The sequence below is a fragment of the Crinia signifera genome, chromosome 6 (assembly GCF_055691185.1).
Source record: "Crinia signifera chromosome 6, ASM5569118v1, whole genome shotgun sequence".
Taxonomy (NCBI): domain Eukaryota; kingdom Metazoa; phylum Chordata; class Amphibia; order Anura; family Myobatrachidae; genus Crinia; species Crinia signifera.
Genome location: NC_139222.1, coordinates 132,412,478 through 132,432,912, shown reverse-complemented (window position 1 = coordinate 132,432,912; position 20,435 = coordinate 132,412,478). Strand labels below are relative to the sequence as shown.

General features: G+C 42.8%; 1 protein-coding gene across 3 annotated transcripts in view; it reads right to left on the bottom strand.

Moving 5' to 3' along the window:
* The window catches only part of RARA (retinoic acid receptor alpha), a 127,537-nt gene that overhangs the window by 75,687 nt on the left and 31,415 nt on the right, over positions 1-20,435 (bottom strand). For 2 of the 3 annotated variants that reach the window (XM_083147255.1, XM_083147254.1), the window contains exon 2: positions 16,819-17,289. The exons of the other annotated variant lie outside the window; for it this stretch is intronic. In XM_083147255.1, the coding sequence (XP_083003381.1) occupies positions 16,819-16,996 (178 nt within the window). In that variant the 5' untranslated portion in view covers positions 16,997-17,289. The remainder of the gene's footprint in view (positions 1-16,818; positions 17,290-20,435) is intronic. 3 annotated transcript variants of the gene reach the window in all.

The window sequence follows — 20,435 nt, the reverse complement described above, 5'->3', positions numbered from 1 at the left end:
GGCCTTAGGCATAGGCCAACTAGGCAATTGCCTAGGGCATTTGGAATGCCTAGGGGCATCAGCAGCTTCTGCTGATTAAAATGATATGCAGCATGCCTATATTCTGTGTGTGAGTGAGGCTGTATCTGCATATGAAATAGTGTATTCATGGAAATCACTGTAACATAGCATTCTGTATGCAGGTACAGCCACAGTCGCTCACAGAATATAGGCATGCCGCATATTATTTTAATCATTGGAAACTCCTTGTGTGTGCTGGTCATAACAATGCAAATAAGACGAATTTTCAGCAAAAAAGACACCCAACGTTAGCAGAACTGGCCAGGAGCTGCATGGCCTATTGAGTCAAGATGTATTAGGAAACATCTGTATCCAAGCAGAGGCAGAGGTCACAGTGTTAGCGGCTGTGCGAGTGCTGTCTGCGGGTGGGTTGGCTGTTCAATAGTGTTCGGCATATGTGTAAGGGGCATTATTTGTGTCAAGTATAAACGCATTATTAATGTGCGAAAAATGTGTAACAGGCATTATGTGTGTCATGTGTATAAGGGCATTAATAATGTGCAACATATGTGTAAGGGGCATTATGTGTGTCATTATGTGTATGAAGGGCATTAATAAAGGTTGGCATAATGTGTAAGGGGCATTATGGTTATAAGGACATTAATAATGTGTGTTATGTGTAAGCGGCATTGCTGTGTGGTATTATCAGGGATGCTGAGAGAAAGAGGTAGGGGGTACAAATTACCCAGGCCAAAGTCTGATGGAAGGGCCCAGTGGGGGCCCCGGGCCCCCTCCCCTTAAGTCAGCAGCAGCTGAAGCTCTTCTCCTCTGCCCAGCACACACTGCTTTGTGCTGGGTTGCAGTGTGGCCATGGAGGTGCTTAAAATACAATATTTTCTCAAGATTTTTTTCTAAGGGTATAATGTGAATAATGTGAGGAAAAATGTATATAAGGTAAAGTGGTATTACTGTGTGATGAAACGTGAATAAGGGACACCATCGCATGATATAATGTGAATAAAGTTGCACTACTGTGTGACATAATGTGAATTGGGGGTACTATTGTGTGGCCATGCCCCTTCCCAGCAAAAACACACCCCTGTTTGGGCTGCGCACTGAATGTGTGCACTGTTTCTATTTAAAATATTGCGGGTAGGAGCACCAAAATGATGACTGCTATGATGATTGTTGATGGTACTGGGAAAGGGGAGCAGGGTCAGAGGCGGAACTAGTGGCGGTGGTAGGGGGCACCAACCAAAATCTTGCCTAGGGCGTCATTTAGGCTAGGGCCGGCTCTGCAAATATGTTTCATTTAAGATTATAACAAACTGGACTAATGCTGGCCATACATTAGGACGACCAGCATCCGATCCGAATCGTCTCACAATTTTCCTTGAACTTCTCAGCAGCTCCCTGGCAGTCCCGATCCCACAATTTGGTGCATTTTGACACATGATGTGCTAACAATGTACTTATGATCTGCACCCACTCTCAACAGATCATATGTGCAGCACGTAAGATCATAGGATCCATCTCACGACCCGCAAGCCATTGCATTGGATCGTAAGAAACACCTCACGATGTGCACAAGAACACACAATGCATCACACGAGCTATAGAAATCGTGAACTTGGCCCTGAAATCGCTGTAATGTATGGCCAGCATTACAACTATGAGGTTACTGAAGTGATGCATTTCTGCATTGGTCACACACACACAAAGAAGGAGAGGAAGGTTGAAGAGGGTTTCTGGAGATTTTACCTAGGGCTCCGTCAAATCGGGCACTGGCTCTGGGCCCTAAAGAAAATGGCAGATCTATTTTTCTACTCGTTAACTTCAGTTGGCAAAAATAGTCCCAACTGGCATCAATAAAAATAGTAGTGGCTCAAGAATCTTCTCGGACCACAGAGATGCAGAGAAATTAGTCATACACATTGTTTCCAAGCAAACATTTACATAGCTGAATGCTGTATATATGACATACTCAAAAAATGTCAGACGTGAACGGAAGCAGCACAGTTCCCTATTCTTGGTCACTTGCAACACTAAATACTGTAAAGTACAAATGCATTAATCACAAACTGTGGTTTTGTGCAACACAGCTATGACTACAACAGAAATAGGTGTACTGGTGTCTTCATCTGTATCCCTGGAACAAACACTTATTTCTTCTACAGACTTCTGCTGCTGGGAAAACAATTAAGAAAATAGTTGCATGTGTGGCATGGAAAAACTTATAGTATTCAATTGGGTGCTCAGAATGTGCTCTCCTGTGTCTGGGATTGGTTGCTCAGAATGTGGTGAGGATCGACGCTCTACCGTGTCTGGGATTGGTTGCTCAGAATGTGGTGAGGTTTGGTGCTCTCCTATGTCTGGAATTTGTTGCTCAGAATGTGGTGAGGTTAGGCGCTCTACTATGTCTGGGATTGGTTGCTCAGAATGTGTTGAGGGTTGGAGCTCTCCTGTGTGTGGGATTTGTTGCTCAGAATGTGATGAGGTTCATTGCTTTTCTATGTCTGTGGTTTTTTGCTTAGAATGTGGTGAGGTTCGGCACTCTCCTGTGTCTGGGATTTGTTGCTCAGAATGTGGTGTGGTTCGGCGCTCTCCTCTGTCTGGAATTTGTGGCACAGAATGTGGTGAGGATCGGCGCTCTCCTGTGTCTGGGATTTGTTGCTCAGAATGTGGTGAGGTTCATTGCTTTCCTATGTCTGTGATTTGTTGCTCAGAATGTGGAGAGGTTCGGCGTTCTCCTGTGTCTGGGATTTGTTGCTCAGAATGTGGTGTGGTTCGGCGCTCTCCTATGTCTGGGATTTGTTGCTCAGAATGTGGTGAGGTTTGGGGTTCTCCTGATTCTGAGATTTGTTTCTCAGAATGTAGTGAGGTTCAGCACTCTCCTGTGTCTGGGATTTGTTGCTCAGAATGTGGTGAGGTTCATCGTTCTCCTATGTCTGGGATTTGTGGCACAGAATGTGGTGAGGTTTGGTGCTCTCCTATGTCTGGAATTTGTTGCACAGAATGTGGTGAGGTTCGGCGCTCTTCTGTGTCTGGGATTTGTTGCTCAGAATATGGTGTGGTTCAGTGCTCTTCTATGTCTAGGATTGGTTTCTCAGAATGTGGTGAGGTTTGGAGCTCTCTTGTGTCTGGGATTTGTTTCTCAGAATGTGGTGAGGTTCAGCTCTCTCCTGTGACTGGAATTTGTTCCACAGAATGTGGTGAGGTTTGGCGCTCTCCTGTGTCTGGGATTTGTTACTCAGAATGTGGTGAGGTTCGGCGCTCTACTATGTCTGGGATTGGTTGCTCAGAATGTGGTGAGGTTCGGTGCTCGCTTATGTCTAGGATTGGTTGCTCAGAATGTGGTGAGGTTCGGTGCCCTCCTGTGTCTGGAATTTGTTGCTCAGAATGTGATGAGGTTTGGCGCTCTCCTGTGTCTGGGATTTGTTGCTCAGAATATGGTGTGGTTTGGTGCTGTACTATGTCTGGGATTGGTTGCTCAGAATATGGTGAGGTGGTACACGGTCGTATTATCGACCACTCTTAGGTCGACAGTCATTAGGTCGACACCGTTGGGTTGACATGCAACTAGGTCAACAGGGTTCTAGGTCACCATGGTTGAAGGTCGACAGGTGTCTAGGTCGACATGGGTTTAGGTCGACATAGTGTTATGTCGACATGGGTTAGGTCGACAGGTCGCGAGGTCAACATGGTTTTTTTTCCACAAAAAAACCCATGTCGACCTTGCGACCTGTCGACCTAACCCATGTCAACCAAAGCTATGTCGACCTAAACCAGCTAGTAATGAGTGCACCTGCACAGCAGCTAGGTTGTCTGGGAAAATGTGAACTGTTGGTAGTTCTCGAGGACCGTAGTTGGCTACCACTGACCTAAACCCATGTCGACCTTGTTCCATGTCGACCTAGACACGGTCAACCTTCAACCATGTCGACCTAGAACCCTGTCGACCTAGTTGCATCTCGACCTTATGACTGTCGACCAAAGTGTGGTCGATAAAACGATCCCCACCCGGTGAGGTTTGGGGTTCTCCTATGTCTGGGATTGGTTGCTCAGAATGTGATGAGGTTTGGTGCTCTCCTATATCTGAGATGATTTGCTCCGTTCACAGATGTATTGGATTTACACACATGCTGACCCACTAACAAATATGTCATTATGTCATTCATCAATATGAGGAATGATATATTGACTAACGTGTACCCTCATTTCATAAAACCATGTTGCACTGCAGGTGTAGAAGATTTAAAATGTGCCTAGAGATTTACATTTCAGTGGGGTGTGATCAGATCAAATTGCATGGAACTTTATAATCACGTTTAAGGTTTGACAAATCTTTTCAGGTCAACTGCAGAAGTGCAAGATACACTCTATCCTAGAAGTAGACAGGACTACAAGCTAAATTTGGTAACAACAATCAGCTTTTACCTCTGTTAAGATTTCTCAACTGGGCCTCCAGTAATTGTCATGCTTTCAAGTGACATCCTCAGAGCAACAGGAAACTTCCATCGCATTTTGTTGTTTCTAAACTTCATCTGGGGTTCTTGTTACCAAGAGGACATCAGGCTGGAGTTGCAGCTGAGAGTCTATCAGATTGATGAATGCCTGCTGTTGTTATCTCCTGTCTCTCTCTATGTATATGATACACTGAATTGTTATATTCTTTATGCAAGCGTGAGTTCATATACAGCTGTTCAGATAAGTCTTATGGAGTCTACACACGGGCGATTTCTGGGCATTTTCTAAGCGATCTGACTAGATCGCTTAGAAAATGCCCCTACGATGCTCAGTGAGTAGGGGCCATAGTGATGGTGATGCCCCGCCCGTCGCTACTGCCTGGCAATTAAGGTCAGCATGCTGAATAAATCTAGTGAATTGACAGTTAGGGCTCAGATCGCTCAGCAAAATCTCTCTGAGGGCAGGATGTACTAAAGGGAAAATGCGGTAAAACGGGGGTTTTACCGCATTTTCCTATTTACCATTACCCGTCCGCCCCATTTTCGCTTGGCAGTGTATCGCCACCCAGAGCCTAGGGGCTTCTATCGCCTCCCGCCGCCCGCGTCCCCCCCCCCCCCCCTCCCGTCCTCCTGATCTCCTCCTCCCCCAGCAGGTGTCACAGCCGGGAGGACATCCGGCTGCAGTAGGGAGGAGGAGACGCAGGGGGACACTGGCAGCCGCCGGTATGTGACGGAGACCCCCGCAGACCACATCAAAGGTATCGCGGGGATCTCCGTCACCGCAACCCGATGCTAGCCGCATATGTTAGTACATATGCGGCAGCATCGCGGCGGCTGGCAGGCGAAGGGCGGCGATGTATATTAATACATCCCGCCCTGAGTGTAGGTTCTTTAGACTCCATATTTTATGTACAGAGATTACTTTTATAATTGAATTACTACTTTGAACAAAAACACTACACTATGGGCAGTATTCAATGCTCTTCTGCGAGCTGTGACGGCGAGCAGTAATGATTGCTCGCCGTCACAGCTCGTGGGTAAGTATTGAACTGACCCCCCTGCACACGCCATTTCCACCTCGCTGGGTTTTTATAGCAAGGTGGAAACGGCATGTGCGGTCGCCAAAAAAACAGCAGGCCTCGTCGTTTGGGGAAATCCTCGCCATCCTCTGACAGCGAGGATTTCCCTGGAACATTGAATAGGGTGAGCGGCCGGTGTGGGGGTTAAACGGCGAGGGTGGCTTGTTTTCGGCGATCATCGCCATTTAACCCCCTCGCCGGCCGCATTGAATACGGCCCATAAAGTGCTTTCAATGTATTTAAAATTACATATACAAATACACATATATATCTATACATACACACAATCAATACACACGCTTCATTTTGGATAATACGTAACAAGCATTAACTGTGCAGAGAAGATTGTACCATATGTATGCTTACTGTAAATAATGAAAATCCCATCTGATTGGATTAGATAAGATGTGGACTGTGGCGTAAAACCATGTTGACCTCTAATGCAGTGAGAATTGTGTAATACTTGCATAGCAAAAGGTCTGTGATTTAGTTATATAGAAAAATGCCTTTGCAACAAAACCATGTGTGACTATAATTTGTTGTGCAAAGATTCCAGAAGCTGGTCACTTTGCAATAAAAAATAATAATAATAATAAAGTGCCCGTCTCCTCCCACCTCATACACAGCTTATTACGGTTTAGTTCTGTCTGATCATATGAGGCAAGAATTAGATTATGTTGAATATTTATGAAGCGGCAGGTTATAAATCCGTGTTTTTCTATTTGGTAAAAACATTGCCCTTTTAAATTTCAGAAGTTAACATGATTAGAAGCGCTGGGTTTAGAAAACGGAGGCTTAGTAATTAAAACCCAATGAGAGACACCACAGATTTCTATGGGGCTATACCATTCTTGCCTACTCTCCTGGATCAGTCATGGCGCTCCCAAAAAATAGGTGGCGTGGCCAGCCCCCAGAACTGTAAGCAAGTGTGCCAGATCCAGGACCTACCATTGCCATCTGAATCATGTCATCATAGATTAGCCTCCCATTTATTTCTGAGCTCTGCCACTCTTGAGCCGATCTAGCTGTTCCCTCCCAGAAGTCGGCAGGTATGGACTACAATGCAAGGGATAATCTATGATGATGAATTCTGGTGGTTCTAATATTCTATACCAAACTAAGGGGGTTATTCAGACCTGAACACTGCTCTGCTAAATTGCAGAACCCTGAGATCAAGTATATGCTGTCCAGCCAGAGTAAAATCCCACATTATAAAAGTCTGCAAATTGCCTAGCACAATTTACGAAAATTAGCTGGATTGGTGGTTAGCTGCAAATCCATTTGCAACCTCATCACCATTGAATGATTTTTTCAGTATGTGAAATCAGTGCATAGCCCAGGACTTACTAGGTGGCTGCTATAGAAACAGACTGATTGAGCTCGGAGTTGATGTCAAACTCCCTCCCCTAAAACACTTGGGCATGTTTTTCCTGACACTCCCAGTAAACGGACGATTACCACATCCAAAACCCAGCTTCCTGTTAATCATCTTGCGTACGACAGCGATTCAAAAAGTACCAGAATTTAAACAAAGGGAGACCTCGTGCATGCGTAGTACGAGCCATACAAATGTGCACTATTATGCGGTATTGGCCCGGCCTGCAAAGTTGAAGCATTGTAATCAGGTCCAAACAAAGCCCTAGGTACAGGATAGTGTAATAGGAAAGTGCTACATATATAGCCAAATAGCCTGGTCATCCAGATTTGACTACACTTCTACAGTAGGTAGCAATACAGATTGAACTCTTTTACAAAATGCTCTGCTTCGTTACCGACCACTCAATTTAACACTCCAGTTACTGGTGCTGAAATGCCGTATGATCCCTACTTTCTATTCAATTGTTGCTCAAATCCATTAACATTTAATGTAACGGAAAACTTTGTGTATAGCTGAGCAAACTGGCTAAACCCATCTTACGTTCTTGTTCAGGCGTCTAAAGTCTGGGTTTTCACACCTTTTTTTCTCTCACACCTCCGGAAGCTGTGAGAAAAAATGTATATGCCAAGGCTAATGGGTGTCTGGTGAGAGCAACAATTGAATTTCTCCTATTGACACACATTTCTATAAACGCCCAGCTTGGGGGGCAGAATTAAATTGTCCCCTTACGGTGGAAAATATCGGAGCAAAGAATCTTGGGGTAGAATTATTAAGCTCGGTGAAGTGATACAGTGTCTGATTTTTATCACCAGCCTAACTGTGAAGTTACAGGCTTGGTTTGAAAAATGATAGGTAGAAGCTGATTGGCCGGTGATAAAAAAACAGACACGTTATCACTTCACCGAGCTTAATAAATCGACACCCTTGTTCTGTGTGGAGGGCTCACTTTTAATGTTTAGTGTATGCTCTAGCACTCAGATCAGTGATTAAGCCTAGCGTTCAAAAAGTGCCAGAAGAAAGAACCAGTGGGCGCCGTATGTTTTTCTGCGGTCAAAAAGTGCATCTGGATAAGCCTTCCTTTCCATTTTCAGAAAAACACCTCCACTTGAGTAAATACATAATTGACGTCTTGTGTGTGCAAACAGTATTACATTATTAAAACCTCTTTTTATACCGCTGAAAAAAAACTGGGTTATTGCTGGGTTAACCCAGGTTGCAACTTGATGTACAAGGGTTAACCCAGGTCCAGTGACAGGAATCCAACCAGCTAGCTACCCAGGTTGGTCCAAGAAAGACCCAGGTTACAGGTCCCATTCACTAGGGAGAGATGAATTCTAGGCAGCTGGAGATGAATTAATCTCCAAATTCAGTGTTTAGAGAACTGGGATGGTGTTTCACATAAATATGACAGCATCAAGTTGATTTTAATGAAAGATAACAGTAGCGTTCCCCCTCAGAATATGTAGGTTAAATGGAAATTTAGCATTCTGTAAATATGTTGTTTCGATGGGCTTGCTCTTACTATCATCTACCTGTCTATGAAACACAACTCTCTTCAGGACTCCTATTTCAGGCTGTTGTCACTTTTCCTCCTGCAGATTGTATCAGTACAGATCTCATCAGTACCTGGAACCGAATTTAACACTGATAGAAAATATCTCCTTGCAGCGCTCACAAATTCTTACTTCTCATCACACTTTTCCCCATACCCAATAGGCTACGTCACATTATTAAACAAACTGATCCATATTCCCATATTTTCTACTGCCACAATCTCATTCACCCTCCATTATAGTTGTACAATTGTAGGGCACCAGAATATAAAGCACCAAACCCCTTTTATAGCCACCTCTCTCAGCATCCCTGGGAAGATGACATGTCCCAGCTCTACCCCGCATTTTGTTCCCTGGTAGCACTTCACTTCCGTCGCACAAGGCTGAAGTTCAGAGGCAAGGGACAGATGGAATATGGCAGCACCAAGGGCCTGATTCAGACCTGAACGCACAGCTGCAAATTTGCACAGCCAGTGTTCAGGTTCATTTAAGCTGACGCCCATTGCAATCAGGTCTGAATTGGGCCCCATATTACAGCAGCAGCTAGCCCCAAGCCACCATTTGTATCTCTCAAACCCCCCCCCCCCCAGATGCTCCCCAGTACGCCCCTGGCACTGCTGCTGCTTTACACAAAGTATTGAGAGCAGCAGCCTGACCACCCATAACAACCAGGAAGTACTGTATATCGCCCACTGCCTCCATGTCCCCCCTGCCTTGGACACCCCTCTGCCTATTCCTGTTACCCACTGCCTCTTCCTGCTTCCCTTTGCATCTCACCCTCTGCCTCTCCCTGTCCCTCCTCCCTCTCCTGTCACCCACTTTTTTTACGGTCACCCTCTGCCTCTCCCTGACACTTTTTGCATCTCTGTCATCCTCTGCCCTTACCTCACTATTTTCTGTCACTCTGCCTCTTCACCTCACCCACTGCCTCTCCATCTGCCACTATCTCTCCCCATCACCTTTCTCTACTGTTACCCACTTCGTCTCCCCATGATGATCCTCAACATCACCCATTGCTGCCCCCTGGCATTGCCCTTTGCCTCCTCCTGTCACCCAGTTACTGACATCATCCACTGGCTACCAGTTACCTATTCCCTAGTATTACCCAATGCTTCTCACTGTCACCCTTTGTTTCACTGTCTCCCACTATCTCTCCACATCACCCATAAACTACTCCCTCACCCTCTCCTCATCACCTTCTGCTTCTCCCTGTCACTTTCTCCTCTCCTCATCACCTTATTCATCACCCACTGTCTTTCCCTGTCACCCTTTCCCAACTGTCACCCCTCTCTCCTGTCACCCTCTACATGTCACCCACTACCTCTCCTCATCATTCTTTACATCACCAACTACTTCCCACCTGGCATGACCCACTTTCTCCCCCGTCATTGCTTTTGAGGCCAAAAACATGCCCAATTTTCCAAGAGTGTCAGCCGATTGGCTGCAAAAATAACACCACTTCTTATTACCTGTCATGGTCATTTTGCTCTGGGTCCACCCATGTCAGTGACTGCTAATACAAAGTGAGTGTTCTTACTTTAGATTACAAAAACAAAAAAAACATTTACTTGATGCCAACAGAATAAACATAAAGGATTATTTTTTATTTTGATTTTTTATTTTGATAAAAAATGGTGACAGATGATTTTGGTTTGTTTTAGGGGTTTATGTTTATTTTCTTGTGATTGTGGTTGGCAAAGTCTTATAACCTATTTGACTAACAGCTAATTGCAAAGCATCTTGTGCGTGGAGGAAACAAAGTAGGGTACCATAATCTAAATCCATTGTCAGTTATACAATACATAACACTGGTGAACAGAAACACAAAGCACAGAGCATCCCCAAGTTAATGTACTGTGTAAGTGATGCGTGAACATGTTGGCATGATGATCTCATAATGTGATTTGTTCATTCTCCCCAAAATGAGTGTGAAGTATCTCTATAAAAATAAAGCAATAGTAAAAAGCTAGTAAAAATCATCAACCATATATGTGAATGGATGACCCCACACCGAACATTATTTACATTGCGGTTAGCAGCACTTACGTCGTGGAACCGTTTTTTTGTAAGCTGCGTACCACATTTTTAGGGGATAAAGATCCTAAGGACCCTAGGACATATCATGTTGCATATCACGGGCATATAAATGAGTATACGGTTAAGATATTTACATCTGTTTTAGGCATTTTTTTGCCGTTCTCCATACAATTTCTCTCTCTCCACAAACCAAATGTAAATTAAATATTGCTGCACATCAGGTGAAATGTATTAGTAAATCTCACTGAAACACAAAAGGGTATTTGTGGTTATTCTGTGGAAAACCAATACGGTAAAAAAAAAAAAAAAAACAGGTTACATGCTTAGCACAGAACATATCACAAGGAAACATGGTTCTTCAATTATCACATAAACTTCACAGCTAAAGCACCAACATGTCTCTTATCGCTAATGGCAACGCCTAGCGTTTCATGGGCATCCCCATGAAAACACTGGGAGTTCCCATGGCTATGCGGACGGGCTGATGTGTGCCTGGAGCGGGCAGCTGATGTCACAAGACGCAAGCTGCCCAACCTGTCTTCGTTCCGGCACTCGCAAATAAATGTCAGTTTCCACTGACTTTTATTTGCGAAAGGCAGGAGAAATCATTCGATGGTCACCGGCCATCGAATGATTTCTCCTGCTGCGGAGACGTGGGAGGGGATGTGTCTTTGTTACACATCCCCTCGCATGCTAACAATGGGACTCGTATTATTAGAAGGAGGGGGGAGTAGAGAGTACAGTCTATATCCTTGATTCTTTTTAATTGGGTGGAGGGAGTTGTGCGTTTCCTTGTGTCTTGTGTATTCGGAGCAGGCGGGCAGTTTGTGTTCTCATAGGTTAGGAGGAGGAGGAGATGTGTGGTATGTTGAAGGTATAGAAAGACAGGTATATATGTCTGAATGACTGCATATTGTGCATATGTCTGATTACAGAGCACACTTACTGGTAGCCGAAAATATTTATGAGTTGACATCTGATTGCAAATGAATGACTGCTACATCAGCTACAGGCACCTTTATAGTCCTGAACAGGAGCGTGGATCAGAACAATTACCAAGAGATATAAGTACTAGAACTCTATTTAATGCACAATGGAAAAAAAAGATAATTAACTCTTATAGCAGGGAGTAATTGGAAGAGATAGTAACAATAGTTTAATGATCTATAATAAAGGGGTTTACATAGAAATGAGTCCCCTGACACCTAGACTGGCCCCTCTCACCAGCAGACGTTGATTATTCTGCTGCTGATACACAAGCTGTCAGTAACAAATGTAATCAGTAGTAGGACTGAGGATTTATTATTCAGCACTGACCTGCCGCCTCAGGATCGGAAAATAGCAGCTACTCTGTAACCTCTTCTGTGCTGTGCCAAGTGCCATAAGGCAGAGTAGGTGCCCAAGTGGAAATCCATGGACAAAGAGTCTGGTCACAATTGGTGCACTCTGTGAAAAGCTATGCAAGAAACTACAGAGAAGGGGTGAACCACACAGTAGTCAATGGACCCCCCTAATAGAAATACACATTAGTGAACCAGCTACACTGCAGAATCTCAGCCAGGAAGTGATGCATTCTTATGGTGGAATATTCTAAATGTATATAAAAACAGTATACGGCAATATGGTCAGTTGTTGTTTTATATAAGTGAGGACCCTGTGGCTATTCACATAAGGGTCAATATTAGTTCCATCATTTTCAACTATTCACATGTGATGTGTGAGCTGTGGAAAGATGCCCTAAAGCAGAACAGATGACACACAATAAACCCCTGATAAATCAATCTCCCATCTAAGTTAATCAACAAATAAATGGCAAAAAAATGCAACCCCCAGTGAATACACACACAAGGAGGAGGGGATAAAGACAAAACTTGCTGATGCTAGAACTCTTTGCAATGATTAGCGGAGACTCAAATTTTGATGAAACACATAACATGAACACACTTTGGTAATGTCACAAAGCTGGTGGAGGAGAAGAAAGAATTACCAGCTAAGCACCACATGCCCTATCCCAGGCCCAGGCCCAGGCCCCCTGAGTAGAGCAGGTAAATCAATCACATAAGGAGTCATTCAAATCCACCTCGTAACAACAGAGCCATCTGTGCCCCTGTGAGAGCACCCTGAGATCCTACTCCATTACATTAGCTTGGAAACAAATGTAATATATGCAAATACTAGCTGACATAGTAATACATGTTAAAAATAAACGGTCTGAGCATGCAAAAGAGGCAAAACTGAGTTAGTGCATCCAGAATGTATTCACCGCGCTTCACTATTTCCACATTTTGTTATGTTACAGCTTATTTTATAATGGAATAAAGTATTTTTTCCCTCAAAAATCTGCACACAATATCCCAGAATGACAACGTTGAAATAATATTTCGGGAGATTTCTGCAAAAGTATTAAAAATAAAAAACTAAGAAATATGTACATAAGTATTCACAGCCTTTGCCATGAAGTTCAAAATTGAGCTCAGGTGCATCCTGTTTCCACTGATCATCCTTGAGATGTTCCTACAGCTTAATTGGAGTCCACCTCTGTAAATTCAGTTGATTGGACATGATTTGTAACTGTACACACCTGTCTCTATGAGGTCCTACACTTGACAGTCAGTGCATGTTAGAGATCAAACCAAGCATCAAGTCAAAGGAGTGATCTGTAGACCTGCAATTGTCTTGAGGTATAAATCTGGGGAAGAGTACAGAAAAATATCTGCTGCTTTAAAGGTCCCAATGAGCACAGTGGCTACCATTATCCATAATGGAAGAAGTTCGGAACCACCAGGACTCTTCCTAGAGCTAGCCGACTGTATAAACGGAGCGATCGGGGGAGAAGGGCCCTAGTCAGGCAGGTGACCAAAAACCAATGGTCGGTCTGTCAGAGCTACAGCATTGCTCTGTGGAGAGAGGAGAACCTTCCAGAAGGACAACCATCTCTGCAGCAATCCAACAATCAGGCCTGCCTGGAGTATGACAAAAATGCACCTGAAAGACTCAGACCATGAGAAACAAAATGATCTGGTATGATGAGACAAAAATGTAACTTTCTGGTGTGAATGCCAGACGTAATGTTTGTAGGAAACCAGGCACCACTCATCGCCAGGCCAATACCATCCCGAAGAGAAGCACTGTGGTGGCAGCAATATGCCGTGGGAACGTTTTTAATTTTTTAAGTGGCAGTAACTGGGAGACTAGTCAGGATAGAAAGATGAATGCAGCAATGTTCAGAGACATCCTGCATGAAAACCTGCTCCAGAGTGTTCTTGACCTCAGACTGGGGAGACGGTTCATCTTTAGTCAGGACAAAGCACACAGCCAATATACCAAAGGATAGCTGTACTTAAGTACAGGTACTGAAATACAAATGTGTCCTCATACATCTTTGCTGTAGTCACGCCAAACAGCACCTCTTTGCACATCATGTCCAATGAGACTCTGCTAGAGTGAGACGATAAAAATGCATCTTAAGCTGGCCATACTCCTAAAGATTTTTTGTCCGATCTGGCTGGTTGGAACAAAAATCTGGTAATATCTAAATGAACGTTTTTTTCAGTTTTGCTAGCATTTGAAGCAAATGGTGAACTGTCATTTGCTCCTATAAATTACCAGATTTTTGACCTAACAGCCAGATCGGACAATAAATCTTAAATTGTATGGCCAGCTTAAGCCGCAATGTGTGACTAGGTTGCTGTGCTGATTAATTTGTGACACTTGTGTTTGCGAGTCTTTGAATCTGCATACGAAGAGCTATGATGCAGCGGCCGGGATTTGTTTCCCCTGTATAAGTTCCATTGTACTTCATATACAGACTCAGCCGCACAGAGACCTACAAATTTGCCTATCAAAGTAATCAGCACAGTCTCCTCATGCGCCATAGGTACATTGTGTTTCAACTAAGACACAAAAAAACACCCAAAGCTAATAGAGTTGCACTGAACCTGTCAGTTCACTCATGCCAGGCATGTCCTGCTGCATGGTGTATTGAGGCTAACACATCTGTAGTACTTCAATTATTTAGATTTAACCATCTGTGCTCAAGCATGGATATCCTTAATACCTGGTTTGTTAGTGTGCCTTTAGGACTGAAGTTTGGAAATACTGACTTAAGAGTTGGGATCCTTCAGCGTAGAAGCACAATACAGCTGTACACATAAATAAAGCAATTTGTAAAACTAGGTACAATTGTTTTTAAGCACACAAAATGACTGATTGCCATGTATGTTAGCTACAATTAAACCATTACTAGTTCCTACAATAAAACTGCAAATGTTTTTTTTCCACACAGCAGCTACGTTCTTGCCTTTTTCAGAGCTGTGCATTAGTTTCTCATTTTAGATACCACTAAATTGCATTTGTTGTCTACACTCAGTAGAGATATTTACTGTGTAAGTGGAACCAATAGTCCATAAATTTATCAGGAACTACTCAAATAATTCCATGACGTCAATCCAATTATCCGTGAACAGAGGCTAGTTGCCATTGCAGCGGTGTGTAAACCCGAGCAATATCCCTACAATTCATCCCACTCCCGATCTCGGCCTGATTTCACCCCAGACTTGCAGAATTTTGTACAAAACTCTATTGGGCAATGAATGAAATTCTGCAGGTCCAACAATACTATAAATTTGTCATAAATTGTCGCTTACTCTCACCTGCAATAAAATAAATAATTGGATTGAGACCTATAGACTGGAAGATTGCAAACAGAGCACTCCCCCGTTAAGTCCCAGTCTCATTGAGGTGTATTCAATGTGGTCAGCGAGGGAGGGTTTATGGTGAGGATTGCTTGTTTTTGGAAAGACAAAAAAACAACACCATCCTCAAGGTTTAACCCCCTCGCCTGCCAATCGCCCTATTCTATGTTCCAGGGGAATCCTCGCTATCAGATGATGGTGAGGATTCCCCCTAACAGCGAGGTTAGGGGGTCAGTTGAATACTGAGGGCGGGCTTTAACGGTGAGCAAAAGGCACTGCTAGCCATAATAGCTCACCTGGTCGACATTGAATATACCCCATTGAATTTATATACATTTTTATTTCTGCATTGGGACCCAATTACATTTTTTTTTTCTTAATCAGTTTTTTATTAAGATAAATAGTAGGTATACAATTTGACATAAACATTATCAAAGGGACAATACAACATAACAGCAGTATCGTCTACTCTATTGTATACCAAAACAAAACATAAAAAAGGCATATACAGGTTGAGTATCCCTTATCCAAATATCCGTTATCCAAATTATTCTGAAAACCATAGTCTCCAAAATGTACTTTTTTGCCAAAAACCTATTGGCTACATCTGTAACTGGCACTACTGAAGAAATAACATGTAACTGGCACTAAATATGTGCAAGGACATGATTGCTTTGCATTCAAATTCAGTGTCTGAGATTGTGCACAAACTTTTTTCCAGGTTTTAAAACCTTTTTTTCATGCACAAATAAAATATATTTGTGTGTATTACATGTGTTTGATGTGCTTATACAACATAAATGCAAGATACCTCATTTAAATATAAAAATATTCCAAAATACGGAATAATCTGTTACCCAAAATTCTTCTGGTCCCGAGCATTTTGGATAAGGGATACTCAACCTGTATTGAGCCAATTACATGTTAAGGAAGTATGCTGTGCTATATATTGTAAATTAATTTTATTCAGTGCGAGTTGTCCATATGTACTCCCTTATGTGGTCTGTGTACCTTCTTATTTAATTGCCATTCTTATAACACCTTTTATGTCATAACTTGTGACTCCATTATACTGTTTTAAGTATATGAGATTTAAATGAACTAAAAACAACACATTTTATATATAAACAACCAGCCAATCAGCTCATAACTGTCATTTTTTTAACCCAGTCTGAGGGGCGGATTTATTAAGCTCAGTGAAGTGAAAAAGTGTCTAGTTTTTATCACCGGTCAATCAGCTCCTACCTGTCATTTTTTAAACCAAGCCTGTCACAGTTAGGAGCTGATTGGCCGGTGATTAAAACCAGATCACTTCACCGAGCTTAATAAATCTGCCCCTGAGTCTGTAATGTGAAAGTTGGGAGCTAATTGGCTGGCTGGGATATCACTCTCCATTTTATCACTTTTTGAAGCTTGATACATCTGGACCAATAACTAATAATTATATATATATATATATATATATATATATATATATATATATCCAGTGGAAAATCAAAGTCTAGTCAAGAATAATAATGTTCAAAGGCAGCCTATACTACTTCAAGTACTGTATGTTCATATTATTAATATAGTGACATACAATGATATTTAGAGGGTAGAAATACTCACTTGCTGGCGAGGGTGTGCTATATCCACTGAGGGGGAGCTGATGCTGTACTCCTGGAAGACCCCCTGGAGGGGATACCCCACCAAGCATGTGAGGAAAGAAGAAGGCATAGTGAGGAACAGGGTATCCATTCATATGACCTGGCCCAGACTGTGGGCAGGAAGAATCGTTACTAGTCATTGCCAGGTGCCCAGCCAACTGGACTGGCTCAAGCCCTTCGAATTTCCATCTGTGTGAGTCCCTGGGAGGGGGTATACCCCCCAAAAGCAAGTGAACAGTTGCAGTGGATCCAAGGCTCAATGATCAGATCCAGCAGAAGATCAATTCACTGAAAACCTTAGAGAAAGCTCAAAATCTTGTTTCAGATCCTGGTAAAATGAGCAAGGTGTCTGTAGGAATCCAGTTTGCAGTGTAGATCAGGAACAGGGTCCCATCAGGCTACTTGATGAGATTGGTACATTGAAAGGAAATCCCTGAAAGACAAAAATAGGAAACTGTTGGAACATCCTTGGAAGGTGAGGTACAGAAATGCAATGTGGTAAATAGGATAGGTAAATCGCAAATTCCCATTCCACAAAGAATGAAAAGACGCAGCTGCACACTGCATAGAACCAAGCACTGCTAATCAGAATAATTATAATGACCTCTGCAATCTAACATGGAGCAAAATCGAGGTCCCACCAGAGATGGGGTCACCTGGATGCTGATTGATGGGAAAGCATTATTTGGCCAAAAAGTATGCCATGTACCTTAACCTTGTTCTATGTCAGATTGAAGAGAAAATGGTTTTCTTTTTTTGTGTAACTACAAGTCTCAGCATGATAGCACCTCCCATTATGCTTTTAATTAGGATGTGCAGTCTGTCCCCTCTGCCCATACAATGCGATTCCATTGGCTTTATATTCGTTTCCCTCATAGTATCTCTGTCCACAAGGGACGGTTAAGAACCACATGTAACTGGTGCTGAAAATGAACAAAGTCCTATTTTGACAAGCAATGTGTGACTGTGACTAGTGCAAAGTGGGTGTGTACAGCCTTTACCTTATCAACCTATAATGTCTCCCTTAATATATAAAAGTAGAAAAAATCATTGTTTTATTAGGAAAATAGAAATACAATGGTAATACTGATTTATGGCCAACCATGTGGACATATTTGATGGGCCCATTAATGATAGGCCTAATTTTCTGTGGAGGCTTGGACTTGTATTCCCACCGGCTCCATTGTTAACCTGGCCCTGCCTCTATCAAAAGCCCTCCACATTTTATTCATATTTGTAATCTCGTCTCCGACACATCCACAAAACTCCTTTCTCCTCATAACCAACCTAACACTATATCCAGTACTAGCTCCTATTGTACCATCTTCCTCATCTAGCATGTTTTACTACATGAGACCTAAAGAGACAATCGCTAATGTGCCATGTCTCCACATTATTTCTCTTATTTGCACTCCATTTCCAGCACAACTTCCCATTTATGTTCAATGATTGCCCTCATGCCACCATGTTATAACCTCAACTATTGCTTCTGTTCCACATTCTCCTCCTGTACGTCTACCCTTTAGGCTCAGGCACAGAAGCCTGTAGTGTGGAATGCAGTGGATCCATCATGCTGATTACATGCTGGCCTGGAAAGGGGATTTGGGAGGATTTTTTTATTCTGGGCTTCGAGGGTCGTAAATCTCAAAGCGGCGTGAGAAAAGACCCGTCCTTACAGTTCAATTACACCGGGCTAATGAGCCACCCAAGAAAAATGGTGCTATCGGAGATCTGTACAGAAGTCAGAACAAGATAGAGACAAGGAGGGGGAGACACACTGCAAAGCCAAGACAAATCAAGAGATTGTCAGGAGAAACATGTAGTAAAAGAGTGAGACAGTCAAACGATTGCAGACACTGAGCACAGAAATGGGAAAAGCAGAAAGAAAATAAAAAGACTGTAATGCAGACTAAATAACCAAAGAGCCAAATAAGCACACAAAGAATACATAGCCAGAGAAGCAAGACAGTATAGCATAGAGAACACATAGACGGCTAGAGACACACAAAGAGCTGAGAGGGTACATATGCAACAAACACACAAACTCATAAAATATCCAAGCAGAAATTTGCACATACGATAGTCCTGCAAAATAATATACACATACACATACACACACACACACACACACACACACTCCATTGCTGGAGAGATTCACACACATACACAATTGATAGGCAAATATATATATAAAAATATATATATTTATATACACACACACATACATACATACATACATACATACATACATACATGCATACATACAAGCACACATACAGAAAAAATAGCCAGGAAGAGAGATTTATACACTTCATAGCCAAGCAGACTGACACACACACACACACACACACACTCGATAGCCAAGCAGAGCGATTTACACACAAAAAAATGCATACAAATTGGCAGGCAGAAAGATGCATATACACGCACACACACACACAATAAATAGATAGAAACATTCATGCACACAGACACCCACTGGTCAGCAGATATACTGTATATTGACCAAGAACCGGCTTGTAAAAGCTGCCACTTCCATATGTGTTTAAGCCCAAAGCTTAAAAGGCCAATGCTTTTAATTACATTTAAACCCCATGTGTTCCAATTAAAAGCATTGGCCTTTTAAATTTCAGACTTAAACCACTGTGACAACAACTGTCAAACATTAAGGAGGAAGTATGAAGGTCTGGAGCTAATTTGTCGATTTCTGAGTTGGCGAATTGCATAGAGCGACTAGCACCCTGACTCAAAAGGGCTACCACAACATTTTGCAGCACCACACAATGCCTTTTGGTTAACATCTAATTGGTCAATGGTTCACCTTAGGGATGGCCATCACCTATCGATGATTCATAATCATCTATGGTTTAAGGTAAATATAGAATACTTTTGCCATCGAAGGGGAAGTACCAGATGGTTTCAGTACATCGATGGCACATAACTGAACTATCTTTTTTAAAAAAATTCTCTGAGGTGCTGGACACGGAGCATACCTCACCACTGATGCCCATAAAAAGCCCCACCGCCAGGTTTTTAGTGGTCCATGGACCATCTAGTGAAAGGAAATGGGTGACCATTGATGGGGAAACCATCAATAGTCGACGATTGCCAGGTAAGCTGTTCCTGTGCACATCACACCGGAGTCGGAGGTCAGACGGGCTGCACATAAAATAAGTCGTACGTGCAGCCCGTCACGGCGGTGGACTTTGCTTTTACCGTAGGTGCCAACAAAATTTAGTGTTATTCTGTTGGGTGTAATGTGGGGGGGGGGGGGGGAATCTATATATGCATCCCATACATCAGTCAGTAACTACATCATAATTACCTACTTTTTAAGACTCCTTTCAGGGAGAAGCTAAAAGCCACTTGAGGGGGCATCACTAGATCCCACCTCCAAACACAGAAAACAGCCGTGATTTGCGGTTCTGTGGTTCAGGGTTCGGAGCTAAATGGCACCATGCAGGCATTTATCCTTGCCTCTTCCCACAGATGCTGCAATTGCTGGTAATTATTACACAATCAAGTCCGCTTCACTAGGAAGAGGGCAGGATGCGGGAGAACCACCTACTCATCTGGGCT